Source organism: Haematobia irritans, chromosome 2 (assembly GCF_050003625.1).
Source record: "Haematobia irritans isolate KBUSLIRL chromosome 2, ASM5000362v1, whole genome shotgun sequence".
Classification (NCBI taxonomy): Eukaryota; Metazoa; Arthropoda; class Insecta; order Diptera; family Muscidae; genus Haematobia; species Haematobia irritans.
Genome location: NC_134398.1, coordinates 223,264,810 through 223,285,100, shown reverse-complemented (window position 1 = coordinate 223,285,100; position 20,291 = coordinate 223,264,810). Strand labels below are relative to the sequence as shown.

Sequence of the window (20,291 nt, the reverse complement as noted above, 5' to 3'; positions counted from 1 at the left end):
TGAAAATTTGATACCATTATCCTCGTTCTATTTTTTTCTTATTTTTTTGTAATTTGTTTAAATTGTAAATTATTTTCTTTATCGAAATTTATCCGTTTTTCCAATCTATAGCCTTTTAATCCTTATTAACAACTGATTCGATTTGAACATCCTTACATCCCATCCATCCTTTTGCAGCATCACAGTCAGCTGGCAGCCTCAATGATTGTATACATATGCAACATGTTGCTAACAAAATGTTGCCAGCAACAATATTGCTTTAATTCATGCGCACTTATGTGTTGTCTTAAAATTTTTCATTCATAAAAATCCTCTGGGAGTTTTGTTTACAAATTTATGGCGGTTAAACACAATATTTGTAAAATGTTTTACTTTAGCTTACTGTCTGACTGACTGATAGGACTTTGGGACTATTTCTTATTATACTTATGAGGTCAGCGTTACAAAAAAAATGGCAATAACACTAACTAGAACCTAAGACAATTGGATTGTAAGCTGTGAACAATTTTTGCTTAGTTTAGAAAACAACAATAAATTAATATTTTGTAATTACACCTTTTTCTATTATGAAAGCCTCATCACTGCAACGCGGATGGTATCCTTAAGAAATTAGGCTTAGTCTTCCAAATACAGGAATTTTCTCTCAAGGAATCTTAAAGTGAAATTTGAAATTTTTTAAAATTTGGATGGGATTTTTGATTTTTTGGAGATGGCCACGAATTAAACTCATTTTCGCTCTTGGACACTTAGTTTAGAATATATGAGAAAAAAATAAATAAAATCAAAAATTCCATCGAAATCCTAAAAAAATGAAATTTTTATATGAAAAACTTCTTTTGCTCATATCTCCTAAACTAAGCGTCCTAGAGCGACAAGGAGGTTAAATCGTGACCACCCCCAAAAAAATCAAAAATTTCATTGAAATCTTAAAAAAAACAACAAAAAATTCCATCGAAATCCCAAAAATAATAATTTTTTATATGAAAAACTTCTTTTGCTCATATCTCCTAAACTAAGCGTCCTAGAGCGAAAAGGAGGTTAATTCGTGACCACCCCCCAAAAAAATCACAAATTCCATCGAAATCCTAAAAAAAATGAAATTTTTATATGAAAAACTTATTTTGCTCATATCTCCTAAACTGAGCGTCCTAGAGCGAAAAGGAGGTTAATTCGTTACCACTCCCTAAAAATCAAAATTTCCATCGAAATCCTAAAAAAATTCAAATTTTTATATGAAAAACTTCTTTTGCTCATATCTCCTAAAATAAGCGTCCTAGTGCGAAAAGGAGGTTAATTCGTGTCCACCCCCAAAAAATCAAAATTTCCATCGAAATCCTAAAAAAATGAAATTTTTATATGAAAAACTTTTTTTGCTCATATCTCCTAAACTAAGCGTCCTAGGGCGAAAAAGAGGTTAATTCGTGACCACCCCCAAAAAATCAAAATTTTTATCGTCCACCCAAAAAAAAAAAATTCAAATTTTTATATGAAAAACTTCTTTTGCTGATATCTCCTAAACTAAGCGTCCTAGAGCGAAAAGGAGGTTAATTCGTGACCACCCCCAAAAAATCAAAATTTCCATCGAAATCCTAAAAAAATTCAAATTTTTATATTAAAAATTTTTTTTCCTCATATCTCCTAAACTAAGCGTCCTAGAGCGAAAAGGATGTTAATTCGTGACCACCCCCAAAAAATCAAAATTTCCATCGAAATCCTAAAAAAATTCAAATTTTTATATTAAAAACTTTTTTTGCTCATATCTCCTAAACTAAGCGTCCTAGGGCGAAAAGGAAGTTAATTCGTGACCACACCCAAAAAATCAAAATTTCCATCGAAATCCTAAAAAAATTCAAATTTTTATATGAAAACCTCCTTTCGCTCATATCTCCTAAACTAAGCGTCCTAGAGCGAAAAGGAGGTTAATTCGTGACCACCCCCAAAAAATCAAAATTTCCATCGAAATCTTAAAAAATTTCAAATTTTTATATGAAAAACTTCTTTTGCTCATATCTCCTAAACTAAGCGTCCTAGAGCGAAAAGGAGGTTAATTCGTGACGAACCCCAAAAAATCAAAATTTTCATCGGAATCCTAAAAAAAATCAAATTTTTATATGAAAAACTTTTTTTGCTCATATCTCCTAAACTAAGCGTCCTAGAGCGAAAAGGAGGTTAATTCGTGACCACCCCCAAAAAATCAAAATTTCCATCGAAATCTTAAAAAAAATTAAATTTTTATATGAAAAACTTCTTTTGCTCATATCTACTAAACTAAGCGTCCTAGGGTGAAAAGGAAGTTAATTCGTGACCACCCCCAAAAAATTAAAATTTCCATCGAAATCTTAAAAAAAAACAACAAAAAATGCCATCGAAATCCTAAAAAAATTCAAATTTTTATATGAAAAACTTCTTTTGCTCATATCTCCTAAACTAAGCGTCCTAGAGCGAAAAGGAGGTTAATTCGTGACCACCCCCAAAAAATCACAATTTTTATCGAAATCCTAAAAAATTCAAATTTTTATATGGAAAACTTCTTTTGCTCATATCTCTTAAACTAAACGTCCTAGAGCGAAAAGGAGGTTAATTCGTGACCACCCCCAAAAAATCAAAATTTCCATTGAAATCTTACAAAAAAACAACAAAAAATGCCATCGAAATCCTAAAAAAATCAAATTTCTATATGAAAAACTTCTTTTGCTCATATCTCCTAAACTAAGCGTCCTAGAGCGAAAAGGTGGTTAATTCGTGACCACCCCCAAAAAATCAAAATTTCCATCGAAATTCTAAAAAATTCAAATTTTTATATGAAAAACTTCGCTTGCTCATATCTCCTTAACTAAGCGTCCTAGGGCGAAAATGAGGTTAATTCGTGACCACCCCCAAAAAATCAAAATTTCAATCGAAATCCTAAAAAATCAAATTTTTATATGAAAAACTTCTTTTGCTCATATCTCCTAAACTAAGCGTCCTAGAGCGAAAAGGAGGTTAATTCGTGACCACCCCCAAAAAATAAAAATTTTCATCTAAAAAAAATGAAATTTTTATATGAAAAACTTCTTCCGCTCATATCTCCTAAACTAAGCATCCTAGAGCGAAAAGGAGGTTAATTCGTGACCACCCCCAAAAAATCAAAATTTCCATCGAAATTTTAAAAAATTTCAAATTTTTATATGAAAAACTTCTTTTGCTCATATCTCCTAAACTAAGCGTCCTAGAGCGAAAAGGAGGTTAATTCATGACCACCCCCAAAAAATCAAAATTTCCATCGAAATCCTAAAAAAATTCAAATTTTTATATTGAAAACTTCTTTTGCTCATATCTCCTAAACTAAGCGTCCTAGGGCGAAAATGAGGTTAATTCGTGACCACCCCCAAAAAATCAAAATTTCCATCGAAATCCTAACAAATTTCAAATTTTATTTATTTATTTTTATTTATTTATTTATTCAGTCTATGGAATACATTCCTTACAGACTAGCAATTCTTAAAATAAATTAAGTCTAAAATAGAATTAAAACTATTTAGGGAAATTGAAAAATCTAAATCAAAGTTATTATTTAAATTATTAAATTCTTTAAGAGATCTTAAAATTGGTTCCGAAGATCCATAGTTTGTTCTATGAGCAGGAATTGCAAAATAATCATGCTTTCGCAAACAATGTATTGGTATACATATATATAGGGTTCCGATATTGAAGCATCCACATAAACAAAACATTTTCTCATATTTAAATATGATCGTAACCACTGCGGTAAACTCGAGTGGAAACCCATTTTGTAAAGCTTTGCAAGCAAAATATTATGTACAACTTTATCAAAAGCTTTGCAGAAATCCAAGTATATAGTGTCAACTTGGTTCCCCTTTTCTAGACTATTTAAACAGAAATTAGTAAATACTAATAAATTTGAAACTGTCGAGCGATTCTTTACAAACCCATGTTGAACATCTGAGATATGATGCCGTACTGTCGAAACTATTCTTTCATAAACTAAATGTTCTAAGATTTTAGATATATTACACAATTTGGAAATTGGCCTAAAATTACGAATATCCCCCTTCAAACCAGACTTGAAGACAGGCGTAACAGACGCAGTTTTCCAATTATCTAAAAATAAACCATTTCTTAAAGATAAATTAAAAATATATTGCAGAGGTCCAGAAATAGATGAGGCACATTTCTTCAAAAATAAAGAAGAAAGGCCATCCATGTCTGACCTCACCGAATCATTAAGATTTAACAATGAATTCCAAACATCATCCAGTGAGAACTGGATCAAACCCATATCTAGAACAGAGCTAACATTTTCTAAGATTCTAGAATCCAACTCATTTAAATCGAATTTCTGAAAATTAGAACTAAAATATTTAGCAAATAAATTTGCCTGGGATTGCGATGAATCTGCAAACACTTCATCCATATGCATTGAAGAAGGAAAATCACTATGTCCTTTCTTACATTTAATAAATTGCCAGAACGATTTTGGATTACTTTTTATTTTGCCTTCATAATCAGAGATGTATTGTTTATAAAGAAACTTATTTAAGAATAAAAATTCCCGTGAATAGTGTTCATGAAGCCTTTTACTTTCAGCAGAATTAGTGGATTTATGAATTTTATGGAATTTATTTCTTAGATTTTTTAGCTTTTTCAAACCATTTGTATACCATGGAAGTTTATGATTACAATGCTTAAGCCGCGGTATATGCAAATTAATGATATCCTTCAATTTCCCAAGAAATAAAGTATAGCAACTTGAAACACACTTATCTCTAAACAAATGAAACCAATCAATTGCATTAATAATTTCATTAATTAAATCAAAATTAGCAATAGAATAATTAAAAATATCATCAATTTGACAAGTAGTATTAGGAAAACAGTAAAATTCAATTTTGAGAGACATAGGTACATGATGTCTATCAGAAGAACTGATTGGATGAGCACACTGCTCTACAAGAAATTTTAAGTTTTGAGTTATATAAGCCAGATCCAAAAGTTTACCACGAGCATTAAATAGAGGATTAATTTGATAAAGATCCAAAGCATACATGTTATCAATAAAACTTATTTCAATAGTAGAATTTACATTATTTGGATAAAAAATATTTGAATTTATTGAATTAGACCAATCTAAATTACATAAATTGAAATCACCTAAAATTAAAGAGCCAGCTGAATCATTATCAGGGACCAGGCTAGTGATATTAGAAATATGAGCATCATATAAAGTTTGATGAGAACCAGGTGGTATATATGATACAATAATAAATAATACAGATTTAGAACCAATTAGTTTAATACATTTCAAATTTTTAAATGAAAAACTTCTTTTGCTCATATCTCCTAAACTAAGCGTCCTAGGGCGAAAGAGAGGTTAATTCGTGACCACCCCCAAAAAATCAAAATTTCCATCGAAATCCTAAAAAATTCAAATTTTTATATGAAAAACTTCTTTTGCTCATATCTCCTAAACTACGCGTCCTAGAGCGAAAAGGAGGTTAATTCGTTACCACTCCCTAAAAATCAAAATTTCCATCGAAATCCTAAAAAAATGAAATTTTTATATGAAAAACTTCTCTTGCTCATATCTCCTAAACTAAGCGTCCTAGAGCGAAAAGGAGGTTAATTCGTGACCACTCCCTAAAAATCAAAATTTCCATCGAAATCCTACAAAAAATGAAATTTTTATATGAAAAACTTCTTTTGCACATATCTCCTAAACTAAGCGTCCTAGATCGAAAAGGAGGTTAATTCGTGACCACCCCCAAAAAATCAAAATTTCCACCGAAATTTTAAAAAATTTCAAATTTTTATATGAAAAACTTCTTTTGCTCATATCTCCTAAACTAGGCGTCCTCGAGCGAAAAGGAGTTTAATTCGTGACCAACCCCTAAAAATCAGAATTTCCATCGAAATCCTAAAAAAATTCAATTTTTTATATGAAAAACTTCTTTTGCTCATATCTCCTAAACTAAGCGTCCTAGAGCGAAAAGGAGGTTAATTCGTGACCAACCCCAAATAATCACAATTTTTATCGAAATCCTAAAAAAATTCAAATTTTTATATGAAAAACTTCTTTTGTTCATATCTCCTAAACTAAGCGTCCTAGAGCGAAAAGGAGGTTAATTCGTGACCACTCCCTAAAAATCAAAATTTCCATCGAAATCCTAAAAAATTTCCATCGAAATTTTAAAAAATTTCAAATGTTTATATGAAAAACTTCTTTTGCTCATATCTCCTAAACTAAGCGTCCTAGAGCGAAAAGGAGGTTAATTCGTGACCACCCCCAAAAAATCAAAATTTCCACCGCAATTTTAAAAAATTTCAAATTTTTATATGAAAAACTTCTTTTGCTCATATCTCCTAAACTAAGCGTCCTGGAGCGAAAAGGAGGTTAATTCGTGACCACACCCTACAAATCAAAATTTCCATCGAAATCCTAAAAAATTTCCTAAAAAATTTCCATCGAAATTTTAAAAAATTTCAAATGTTTATATGAAAAACTTCTTTTGCTCATATTTCCTAAACTAAGCGTCCTAGAGCGAAAAGGAGGTTAATTCGTGACCACTCCCTAAAAATCAAAATTTCCATCGAAATCCTAAAAAAAATTCCATCGAAATTTTAAAAAATTTCAAATGTTTATATGAAAAACTTCTTTTGCTCATATCTCCTAAACTAAGCGTCCTAGAGCGAAAAGGAGGTTAATTCGTGACCAACCCCAAAAAATCAAAATTGCCATCGAAATCCTAAAAAAATTCAAATTTTTATATGAAAAACTTCTTTTGCTCATATCTCCTAAACTAAGCGTCCTAGAGCAAAAAGGAGGTTAATTCGTGACCACCCCCAAAAAATCACAAATTCCATCGAAATCCTAAAAAAATGAAATTTTTAAATGAAAAACTTCTTTTGCTCATATCTCCTAACTAAGCGTCCTAGGGTGAAAAGGAGGTTAATTCGTGACCACCCCCAAAAAATCAAAATTTCCATCGAAATTTTAAAAAAATTCAAATTTTTAAATGAAAAACTTCTTTTGCTCATATCTCCTAAACTAAGCGTCCTAGAGCGAAAAGGAGGTTAATTCGTGACCACCCCCAAAAAATCAAAATTTCCATCGAAATTTTAAAAAATTTCAAATTTTTATATGAAAAACTTCTTTGCTCATATCTCCTAAACTAAGCGTCCTAGAGCGAAAAGGGGGTTAATTCGTGACCACCCCCAAAAAATCAAAATTTCCATCGCAATCCAAAAAAAATCAAATTTTTATATGAAAAACTTATTTTGCTCATATCTCCTAAACTAAGCGTCCTATAGCGAAAAGGAGGTTAATTCATGACCACCCCCAAAAAATCAAAATTTCCATCGAAATCCTGAAAAAAATTCAAATTTTTATATGAAAAACTTCTTTTGCTCATATCTCCTAAACTAAGCGTCCTAGAGCGAAAAGGAGGTTAATTCGTGACCACCCCCAAAAAATCAAAATTTCCATCGAAATCCTAAAAAAATTCAAATTTTTATATGAAAAACTTCTTTTGCTCATATCTCCTAAACTAAGCGTCCTAGAGCGAAAAGGAGATTAATTCGTGAACACCCCCAAAAAATCACAATTTGCATCGAAATCCAAAAAAAATTCAAATTTTTATATGAAAAACTTCTTTTGCTCATATCTCCTAAACTAAGCGTCCTAGAGCGAAAAGGAGGTTAATTCGTGACCACCCCCAAAAAATTAAAATTTGCATCGAAATCCTAAAAAAAATGAAATTTTTATATGAACAACTTCTTTTGCTCATATCTCCTAAACTAAGCGTCCTAGAGCGAAAAGGAGGTTAATTCGTGACCACCCCCAAAAAATCAAAATTTCCATCGAAATCCTGAAAAAAATTAAATTTTTATATGAAAAACTTCTTTTGCTCATATCTCCTAAACTAAGCGTCCTATAGCGAAAAGGAGGTTAATTCATGACCACCCCCAAAAAATCAAAATTTCCATCGAAATCCTGAAAAAATTTCTAATTTTTATATGAAAAACTTCTTTGCTCATATCTCCTAAACTAAGCGTCCTAGAGCGAAAAGGGGGTTAATTCGTGACCACCCCCAAAAAATCAAAATTTCCATCGCAATCCAAAAAAAATCAAATTTTTATATGAAAAACTTATTTTGCTCATATCTCCTAAACTAGGCGTCCTAGAGCGAAAAGGACGTTAATTCGTGACCAACCCCAAAAAATCAAAATTTCCATCGAAATTCTGAAAAAAATTCAAATTTTTATATGAAAAACTTCTTTTGCTCATATCTCCTAAACTAAGCGTCCTAGAGCGAAAAGGAGGTTAATTCGTGACCACCCCCAAAAAATCAAAATTTCCATCGAAATCCTAAAAAAATTCAAATTTTTATATGAAAAACTTCTTTTGCTCATATCTCCTAAACTAAGCGTCCTAGAGCGAAAAGGAGATTAATTCGTGAACACCCCCAAAAAATCACAATTTGCATCGAAATCCAAAAAAAATTCAAATTTTTATATGAAAAACTTCTTTTGCTCATATCTCCTAAACAAAGCGTCCTAGAGCGAAAAGGAGGTTAATTCGTGACCACCCCCAAAAAATTAAAATTTGCATCGAAATCCTAAAAAAAATGAAATTTTTATATGAACAACTTCTTTTGCTCATATCTCCTAAACTAAGCGTCCTAGGGCGAAAAGGAGGTTAATTCGTGACCACCCCCAAAAAATCAAAATTTCCATCGAAATTTTAAAAAATTTCAAATTTTTATATGAAAAACTTCTTTTGCTCATATCTCCTAAACTAAGCGTCCTAGAGCGAAAAGGGGGTTAATTCGTGACCACCCCCAAAAAATCAAAATTTCCATCGAAATCCAAAAAAAAAAATCAAATTTTTATATGAAAAACTTCTTTTGCTCATATCTCCTAAACTAAGCGTCCTAGAGCGAAAAGGAGGTTAATTCGTGACCACTCCCTAAAAATCAAAATTTCCATCGAAATCCTAAAAAAATTCCTAAAAAATTTCCATCGAAATTTTAAAAAAATTCAAATGTTTATATGAAAAACTTCTTTTGCACATATCTCCTAAACTAAGCGTCCTAGATCGAAAAGGAGGTTAATTCGTGACCACCCCCAAAAAATCAAAATTTCCACCGAAATTTTAAAAAATTTCAAATTTTTATATGAAAAACTTCTTTTGCTCATATCTCCTAAACTAAGCGTCCTAGTGCGAAAAGGAGGTTAATTCGTGACCACCCCCAAAAAATCAAAATTTCCATCGAAATCCTAAAAAAAATCAAATTTTTATATGAAAAACTTCTTTTGCTCATATCTCCTAAACTAGGCGTCCTCGAGCGAAAAGGAGTTTAATTCGTGACCAACCCCAAAAAATCAAAATTTCCATCCAAATCCTAAAAAAATTCAAATTTTTATATGAAAAACTTCTTTTGCTCATATCTCCTAAACTAAGCGTCCTAGAGCGAAAAGGAGGTTAATTCGTGACCACCCCCAAAAAATCAAAATTTCCATCGAAATTTTAAAAAATTTCAATTTTTTATATGAAAAACTTCTTTTGCTCATATCTCCTAAACTAAGCGTCCTAGAGCGAAAAGGAGGTTAATTCGTGACCACCCCCAAAAAATTAAAATTTGCATCGAAATCCTAAAAAAAATGAAATTTTTATATGAACAACTTCTTTTGCTCATATCTCCTAAACTAAGCGTCCTAGGGCGAAAAGGAGGTTAATTCGTGACCACCCCCAAAAAATCAAAATTTCCATCGAAATTTTAAAAAATTTCAAATTTTTATATGAAAAACTTCTTTTGCTCATATCTCCTAAACTAAGCGTCCTAGAGCGAAAAGGGGGTTAATTCGTGACCACCCCCAAAAAATCAAAATTTCCATCGAAATCCAAAAAAAAAAATCAAATTTTTATATGAAAAACTTCTTTTGCTCATATCTCCTAAACTAAGCGTCCTAGAGCGAAAAGGAGGTTAATTCGTGACCACTCCCTAAAAATCAAAATTTCCATCGAAATCCTAAAAAAATTCCTAAAAAATTTCCATCGAAATTTTAAAAAAATTCAAATGTTTATATGAAAAACTTCTTTTGCACATATCTCCTAAACTAAGCGTCCTAGATCGAAAAGGAGGTTAATTCGTGACCACCCCCAAAAAATCAAAATTTCCACCGAAATTTTAAAAAATTTCAAATTTTTATATGAAAAACTTCTTTTGCTCATATCTCCTAAACTAAGCGTCCTAGTGCGAAAAGGAGGTTAATTCGTGACCACCCCCAAAAAATCAAAATTTCCATCGAAATCCTAAAAAAAATCAAATTTTTATATGAAAAACTTCTTTTGCTCATATCTCCTAAACTAGGCGTCCTCGAGCGAAAAGGAGTTTAATTCGTGACCAACCCCAAAAAATCAAAATTTCCATCCAAATCCTAAAAAAATTCAAATTTTTATATGAAAAACTTCTTTTGCTCATATCTCCTAAACTAAGCGTCCTAGAGCGAAAAGGAGGTTAATTCGTGACCACCCCCAAAAAATCAAAATTTCCATCGAAATTTTAAAAAATTTCAATTTTTTATATGAAAAACTTCTTTTGCTCATATCTCCTAAACTAAGCGTCCTAGAGCGAAAAGGAGGTTAATTCGTGACCCCCCCCCAAAAAATCCTAAAAAAATTCAAATTTTTATATGAAAAACTTCTTTTGCTCATATCTCCTAAACTAAGCGTCCTAGAGCGAAAAGGAGGTTAATTCGTGACCACCCCCAAAAAATCAAAATTTCCATCGAAATTTTAAAAAATTTCAAATTTTTATATGAAAAACTTCTTTTGCTCATATCTCCTAAACTAAGCGTCCTAGAGCGAAAAGGAGGTTAATTCGTAACCATCCCCAAAAAATCAAAATTTCCATCGAAATTTTAAAAAATTTCAAATTTTTATATGAAAAACTTCTTTTGCTCATATCTCCTAAACTAAGCGTCCTAGGGCCAAAAGGAGCTTAATTCGTGACCACCCCCAAAAAATCAAAATTTGCATCGAAATCCTAAAAAAAATGAAATTTTTATATGAAAAACTTCTTTTGCTCATATCTCCTAAACTAAGCGTCTTAGGGCGAAAAGGAGGTTAATTCGTGACCACCCCCAAAAAATCAAAATTTCCATCGAAATCCTAAAAGAAATGAAATTTTTATATGAAAAACTTCTCATATCTCCTAAACTACGCGTCCTAGAGCGAAAAGGAGGTTAATTCATGACCACCCCCAAAAAATCAAAATTTCCATCGAAATCATAAAAAAATTCAAATTTTTATATGAAAAATTTCTTTTGCTCATATCTCCTAAACTAGGCGTCCTAGCGCGAAAAGGAGGTTAATTCGTGACCAACCCCAAAAAATCAAAATTTCCATCGAAATCCTGAAAAAAATTCAAATTTTTATATGAAAAACTTCTTTTGCTCATATCTCCCAAACTAAGCGTCCTAGAGCGATAAGGAGGTTAATTCGTGACCACCCCCAAAAAATCAAAATTTCCATCGAAATTTTAAAAAATTTCAAATTTTTATATGAAAAACTTCTTTTGCTCATATCTCCTAAACTAAGCGTCCTAGAGCGAAAAGGAGATTAATTCGTGACCACCCCCAAAAAATCAAAATTTGCATCGAAATCCAAAAAAAATTCAAATTTTTATATGAAAAACTTCTTTTGCTCATATCTCCTAAAATAAGCGTCCTAAAGCGAAAAGGAGGTTAATTCGTGACCACTCCCTAAAAATCAAAATTTCCATCGAAATCCTAAAAAATTTCCTAAAAAATTTCCATCGAAATTTTAAAAAAAATTCAAATTTTTATATGAAAAACTTCTTTTGCTCATATGTCCTAAACTAAGCGTCCTAGAGCGAAAAGGAGATTAATTCGTGACCACCCCCAAAAAATTAAAATTTGCATCGAAATTCTAAAAAATTTCAAATTTTTATATGAAAAACTTCTTTTGCTCATATCTCCTAAACTAAGCGTCCTAGAGCGAAAAGGAGATTAATTCGTGACCACCCCCAAAAAATTAAAATTTGCATCGAAATTTTAAAAAATTTCAAATTTTTATATGAAAAACTTCTTTTGCTCATATCTCCTAAACTAAGCGTCCTAGAGCGAAAAGGAGATTAATTCGTGACCACCCCCAAAAAATTAAAATTTGCATCGAAATTCTAAAAAAAAATGAAATTTTTATATGAAAAACTTCTTTTGCTCATATCTCCTAAACTAAGCGTCCTAGAGCGAAAAGGAGGTTAATTCGTGACCACCCCCAAAAAATCAAAATTTCCATCGAAATCCTGAAAAAAATTAAATTTTTATATGAAAAACTTCTTTTGCTCATATCTCCTAAACTAAGCGTCCTAGAGCGAAAAGGTGGTTGATTCGTGACCACTCCCTACAAATCAAAATTTCCATCCAAATCCTAAAAAAATGAAATTTTTATATGAAAAACTTCTGTTTCTCATATCTCCTAATCTAAGCGTCCTAGAGCGAAAAGGAGGTTAATTCGTGACCACCCCCAAAAAATCAAAATTTCCATCGAAATCCTAAAAAAATTCAAATTTTTATATGAAAAACTTCTTTTGCTCATATCTCTTAAAAAAGCGGCCTAGACCGAAAAGGAGGTTAATTCGTGACCACCCCCAAAAAATCAAAATTTCCATCGACATCCTAAAAAAATTAAAATTTTTATATGAAAAACTTCTTTTGCTCATATCTCCTAAAAAACGGCCTAGAGCGAAAAGGAGGTTAATTCGTGACCACCCCCAAAAAATAAAATTTTCCATCGAAATCCTAAAAAAAATGAAATTTTGATATGAAAAACTTATTTTGCTCATATCTCCTAAACTAAGCGTCCTAGAGCGAAAAGGAGGTTAATTCGTGACCACTCCCTAAAAATCAAAATTTCCATCGAAATCCTAAAAAAATTCAAATTTTTATATGAAAAACTTCTTTTGCTCATATCTCCTAAACTAAGCGTCCTAAGGCGAAAAGGAGGTTAATTCGTGACCACCCCCAAAAAATCAAAATTTCCATCGAAATCCTAGAAAAAAACATATTTTTATATGAAAAACTTCGTTTGCTCATATCTCCTAAACTAAGCGTCCTAAGGCGAAAAGGAGGTTAATTCGTGACCACCCCCATAAAATCAAAATTTCCATCGAAATTTTAAAAAATTTCAAATTTTTATATGAAAAACTTCTTTTGCTCATATCTCCTAAACTAAGCGACCTAGAGCGAAAAGGAGGTTAATTCGTGACCACCCCCAAAAAATCAAAATTTCCATCGAAATCCAAAAAAAATTAAACTTTATATGAAAAATTTATTTTGCTCATATCTCCTTAACTAAGCGTCCCAGACCAAAAAGGATGTTAATTCGTGACCACCTCCAAAAAATCAAAAGTTCCATCTAAATCTTAAAAAAAATCAAATTTTTATATAAAAAACTTTTTTCGCTCATAAAAAAATTAAACTTTATATGAAAAATTTAATTTGCTCATATCTCCTTAACTAAGCGTCCCAGACCAAAAAGGAGGTTAATTCGTGACCACCTCCAAAAAATCAAAAGTTCCATCGAAATCTAAAAAAAAATCAAATTTTTATATAAAAAACTTTTTTTGCTCATATCTCCTACACTAAGTGTCCTAGAGCGAAAAGAAGGTTAAATCTTGACCACCCCCAAAAAATTAAAAATTCCATCCATTGTGTCTTCTATGCTAAGCAAAATTCGCATTCGTATTTGAATGACATGAAATCTGTGGCCTCACTACAATATTTGTTCAGTGTATCAGCCACATTTAATACATATTTGTTTTCTGAGTATTTTTCCCAAATTCCAAGCGTTCAAATGCAAAGTTTACCCCAGACTGGTGTAGTTTGTTATAATGACAGGATCAGTTTCACTTTTTTGTTTCATTGAATTCTCTGTAAAATTGTGTTATTCACTGCCATTATTTTTATTTATTCAGTAGATTTTATATCCTTTTGTAGTACTGGTCTGTGTTAAATTTTATGCTAATTATTTTTTTTTTCTTTTATACAATTATTATTTTTACATAACTAGTTACTGGTGAATCTGACTGGCACTGTTTGTCATGATGAGCCATGGAATCGTGGATAATCTCTATTAGCGGTGGACTTTGTTATTTTAGTTAAAGGCGACCAGCATTGTAAAGCTACTAAATTGGCGTTTTTATCAGAATTTACAATTCAAATAAATGAGACATCGTGCGTTCAATGTTCCGTGACATTATCTCCAATTCCATGGAATAGAACTGGTAAGCCAGAAAATGGATTCCTTTTGTTATTGTTTGAATGTCTTCGAAATTTGCATGTATATTTAACCAAAAAAATAGAATCACACTCTATAGCTATTAAAGAGGGGAAAGCACACAATGCATATTGATGAGGCTGTGATAAAATAGCCTAATGAAAATTTAAAGACCATAAATAATTTGCTCTATAAATAAATTAGAAAATGAATAAGCTCGCCAAGGAAAGAATAAATGAAAAACAGATTGAACATGAAATTGTTTATCACGTCCCAAATATGGATTTCCCTAAAAAAATTTAAAAATAAAATTTGTCCTTAACGAGATGAAAACTCTAATACAGTGAAACCTCTTAGAGACTGAAATCCCACCGGCACCTACACATTTTCCATATTTGGGAGTTATCAACTTACGAGAGACTGATTTTTCCCGCCATTCGAAAATCGAATGAGTTGAAGCGTTAATGATGGTATAAAGGTCCTCGATGAAACCCATTTTTCATGCCCTTATTGGCGATTTATTAACAACGCTATTCATATATAAATAAAAGTTAGTTAAACAATTCACATTATAAAACCAGTAAGGAAAGTCTAAAGTCGGGCGGGGCCGACTATATTATACCCTGCACCACTTGGTAGATCTAAATTTTGGATACCATATCATATCCGTTAAATGTGTTGGGGGCTATATATAAAGGTTTGTCCCAAATACATACATTTAAATATCACACGATCTGGACAGAATTTGACTTCTACAAAATCTATAGACTCAAAATTTAAGTCGGATAATGGACTAGGGTGGAACACAATGTTAGTAAAAAACCAGTAAGGAAAGTCTAAAGTCGGGCGGGGCCGACTATATTATACCCTGCACCACTTGGTAGATCTAAATTTTGGATACCATATCATATCCGTCAAATGTGTTGGGGGCTATATATAAAGGTTAGTCCCAAATACATACATTTAAATATCACTCGATCTGGATAGAATTTGATAGACTTCTACAAAATCTATCGACTCAAAATTTAAGTCGGCTAATGAATGCACTAGGGTGGAACACAATGTTAGTAAAAAAATATGGGAAATATTTAAATCTGAAGCATTTTTAAGGAAACTTCGAAAAAGTTTATTTATGATTTATCGCTCGGTATATATGTATTAGAAGTATAGGAAAATTAGAGTCATTTTTACAACTTTTCGACTAAGCAGTGGCGATTTTACAAGGAAAATGTTGATATTTTGACAATTTTTGTCGAAATCAGAAAAACATATATATGGGAGCTATATCTAAATCTGAACCGATTTCAACCAAATTTGGCACGCATAGCAACAATGCTAATTCTACTCCCTGTGCAAAATTTCAACTAAATCGGAGTTAAAAATTGGCCTCTGTGGTCATATGAGTGTAAATCGGCCGAAAGCTATATATTGGAGCTATATCTAAATCCGAAACGCTTTCAACCAAATTTTGCACACATAGCTACAATGCTAATTCTACTCCCTGTGCAAAATTTCAACCAAATTGGGGTAAAACTCTGGCTTCTGGGACCGTATTAGTCCATATCGGGCGAAAGATATATATGGGAGCTATATCTAAATCTGAACCGATTTCAATAAAATTTGTCACACTTGACTATAGTACTAATTGTTCTTCTTGTGCAAAATTTTAAGTAAATTAGGGTAAAACTCTGGCTTCTGGGGCCATATAAGTCCATATCGGGCGAAATATATATATGGGAGCTATATCTAAATCTGAACCGATTTGTTCCAAAATCAATAGGGATCTATTCTGAGTCAAAACACATACTTGTGCCAAATTTGAAGTCGATTGGACTAAAACTGCGACCTAGACTTTGATTACAAAAATGTGTTCACGGACAGACGGACAGACGGACATCGCTATATCGACTCAAGAGCCCACCCTGAGCATTTTTGCCAAAGACACCATGTGTCTATCTCGTCTCCTTCTGGGTGTTGCAAACATATGCACTAACTTATAATACACAGTGTGGAGCAGGGTATAAAAATCTTTAAAATAAGAATTAGTCTATATTTGAAGGTTTTATTTTATTTATTATACCCTCCACCATAGGATGGGGGTATATTAACTTTGTCATTCCGTTTGTAACACCTCGAAATATTGCTCTAAGATAGCATAAAGTATATATATTCTGGGTCGTGGTGAAATTCTGAGTCGATCTGAGCATGTCCGTCCGTCTGTTGAAATCACGCTAACTTCCGAACGAAGCAAGCTATCTACTTGAAACTTGGCACAAGTAGTTGTTATTGATGTAGGTCGAATGGTATTGCAAATGGGCCATATTGGTCCACTTTTACGTATAGCCCCCATGTAAACGGACCCCCAAATTTGGCTTGCGATTGCTCTAAGAGAAGCAAATTTCATCCGATCCGGCTGAAATTTGGTACATGGTGTAAGTATAGGTCTCTAACAACCACGCAAAAATTGGTCAATATCACCCCACTTTTACGTATAGCCCCCATATAAACGGACCCCCAAATTTGGCTTGCGATTGCTCTAAGAGAAGCAAATTTCATCCGATTCGGCTGAAATTTGGTATATGGTATTAGTATATAGTCTCTAAGAACCATTCAAAAATTGGTCCATATCAGTCCATAATTATATATAGCCCCTATATAAACCGATCCCCAGATTTGAACTCGGGAGCCACTTGGACGAGCAAAATTCATCCGATCCGGTTGAAATTTGCAACGTGGTGTTAATATATGGCCGCTAATAACCATGCCATAATTGGTCCATATCGGTCTATAGTTATATATAGCCGATCCCCAATCAAACAAAAAATTGGTCAATATCGGTTCATAATCATGCTTGCCACTCGAGCAAAAATAATCTAGCAACATTTTATTTCTATAGAAAATTTTGTCAAAATTTTATTTCTATAGAAAATTTTGTCGAAATTTTATTCCTATAGAAAATTTTGTCAAATTTTATTTCTATAGAAAATTTTGGCAAAATTTTATTTTTGTAGAAAATATTGTAAACATTTTAATTCTATAGAGAATGTTGTCAAAATTTTAAATCTTTTGAAAATTTTGTAAAAATTTTATTTCTATAGAAAATTTTGTCAAAATGTTATTTCTTTAGAAAATTTTGTGAAAATCGTATTTCTATCGAAAATTTTGCCCAAATTTTACTTCTATAGAAAATGTTGTCAAAATTTTATTTTGTCAACATTTTGTTTCTATAGAAAATTTTGTCAAACTTAATTATATACGTATTTAATCGGCCATTTTAAGTTTAATATATACCACGTATGGACTACGTGGTATATATTACGGTATTAGGAAGTTTTAAGATACCTTGTCATCGGCAAAATTTACCGCAACCCAAGTAATTCGATTGTCGATGACAGTCTTCAGTAGAAGTTTCTACGCAATCCATGGTGGAGGGTACATAAGCTTCGGCCTGGCCGAACTTACGGACGTATATACTTGTTTTTTATTCATTATTAAGTTACAATAAAAATTGATAACTTTAATGGTCTGATAACTAAGGTCTTATGCTCTCAAGGAGTAATTTGAAGGTTTTTACATTTAATCCTTAGTTAATTTAATGATTATTTATCTAAATCGAAAAATTTTATCTTTAGATTAAAGAAAATTTGCCTTACTCCAAAGACATATAAAATGCATTTAAAAAGTATACCAGATAATTACATTTTTCTGGTTTTTTTTCAAAAAGAGTATTATAATCAGGGATGATGTTGACGAAAAAGTACTACAAATGTGTCAAAAAATGTCCCAAAAGTGCCAAAAAGTGCTAAAATTATATAATATCAAATTTAAAGGCCATTGTAAAATTATGTGTATATTTAAATCTAGACCGATTTGGACATTTTTTTAGATTTGCAAAAAAAAAAATATTTTGCAAAATTTTATTTGTATAGAAAATTTTGTAAAAATTTTTATTAATGTGGAACATTTTATTTCTATAGAATATTTTTCAAAATTTTATTTCTATAGGAAATTTTATCAAAATTTCATTTGTATAGAAAATTTTGTCAAAATTTTATTTCTATAGAAAATTTTATCAAAATTTTATTTGTATAGAAAATTTTGTCAACATTTTATTTCTATAGGAAATTTTATCAAAACTTCGTTTGTATAGAAAATTTTGCCAAAATTTTATTTCTATAGAAAATTTTGTAAAAATGTTATTTCTGCAGAAAATTTTGTAAAAATTTTATTTCTCTAGAAAATTTTGTCAAAATTTTATTTCTGTAGAAAATCTTATCAAAATATTATTTCTATAGAAAATGTTGTCAAAATTTTAGTACTATAATACATTTTGTCAAAATTTTATTTCTATAGAAAATTTAGTCAAAATTTATATATGTGTATTTCGTCTCCTTTGGGCGTGTGGCGGAAAAAAATCATATTTCACATTTATGGACGAATGTGGTATAGACAATATTCCTCTCAAAAATGTTGAGATCCTGTAATAAAATCTAAAATACCCTGTTTATAATTATATTATAATTATTTATATTTTATATTTATATATTATAATTATTATAATTATTAGAGTTGAGTTGATATCTGAGAAACGTTCACATTTAGGGCAAAATAACTTTAATTGTGATGAAAAAGTACCAAATGGCTCGCGGTGGTGCCACGGTGCCTTTGGCAGTCGAAATGTATCAAAAAAAGTAAAAAGTGTCAACTTTATCAACCCTGAGTATAATTCAGATCAATTTGTTATTTTTCCCATAAAACAATTTTCATTTTTTCTGAACATGTCAATAATTTCTTTGGTAAAAATTATCAAAAAAATTAATGCACACTTTTTAACATCTACCAAAAAAATTCACATTTATTTATGTTCACCACCACGACCACCATTTATAGCAAATAAATTTACTTAAGGCATTTTGCTATAAAATATATTCGAACAGTTTGGCATCTCAGAGAATCTGTGGATTGAGCGAAATTTCAAATGCGCAAATACCCTCTATGAGAGAAATTTGAACTCTCTTTTCAAGAGAAATTTTGCACATTAGTATACAGCTCAGCTGAGTGATGCATAAGAATGTACAACAAGTTAGAATGGGATGCATCGTAACCAAACACCGCCATATGATTATTTTCTCTCAGTTTCAAAATAAATCATAAACAAATGCATTTTTACCGAGGGCTTTGACATATGTCACATGTGGAATGCTAATATTGTTGTCTCACTCTAGAAAAAGAGATAGCTCGTAAACAAAGACAGACATTTTTGTTGGGTGGGCAAAATTGATTCTCAATTGGGGGAATCTAAATGTGTCTGTAATGTAGATAGTAACCAAATAATGGTCACAGTGATAAGGCATAAACACACATATATATGGATAACATATTCTACTCACACACACACACGCATGTAGCCATGTGAAAAGCTAAAAGTCATTGTACTCATAATTGTTTAGCCTACAAGTTTTTACAAGACCACATAACACACTACAAATGCTTATACCATGGCGGTGATGGTGGCAAGGAATTATTGTTAGTAGCAAACAAAAAAAAAAAGACAAATAAGCATTTTTTTGCACAAGAGAAAACTGAAAAGTTTTCCGTTTTCTTGGGGGAAACACATACAACCTAAATTTTTAGTTGTAGGTCAGGTGCATGTGAGAGCAAAACATTTTTCCTTTACAAAAGAGCTATTGAGAGCGAGAGATGATTTCTTTTGTAAACATGTGCAATAACTTTTGACTATATGCATTTCTTTGTTGATATATATACACAAATTTAGCATAAAAGAAGGAAACAGCATATAAATCGTTTGATGTTGCTTTTTTTTTGTTTAGTTTAATGCAAAATTAATTACAACCTTAAACTTTATTTTTGGTTTTATCATCACGTGCTTTTTGATGGCAGTGAAAAATGAGTCTGTTTTAAATATATTTTTTCAATTAATTTCGTTTTAGTTAAATGACATGAGAATTGGATGTTGCCAAATGTTTGTCGT

The 20,291-nt window shown here is 31.3% G+C and overlaps 1 protein-coding gene across 1 annotated transcript; it reads right to left on the bottom strand.

Moving 5' to 3' along the window:
* Positions 1–3,580: 3,580 nt before the first annotated feature.
* Positions 3,581–14,795, bottom strand: LOC142225299 (uncharacterized). Its single transcript, XM_075295076.1, has 4 exons — positions 14,672–14,795; positions 14,236–14,347; positions 3,930–4,766; positions 3,581–3,866 (listed from the first exon to the last, which is right to left on the bottom strand). The coding sequence occupies exons 1-4, from the start codon at positions 14,793–14,795 to the stop codon at positions 3,581–3,583; spliced, it is 1,359 nt and encodes a 452-aa protein (XP_075151191.1).
* Positions 14,796–20,291: the final 5,496 nt, after the last annotated feature.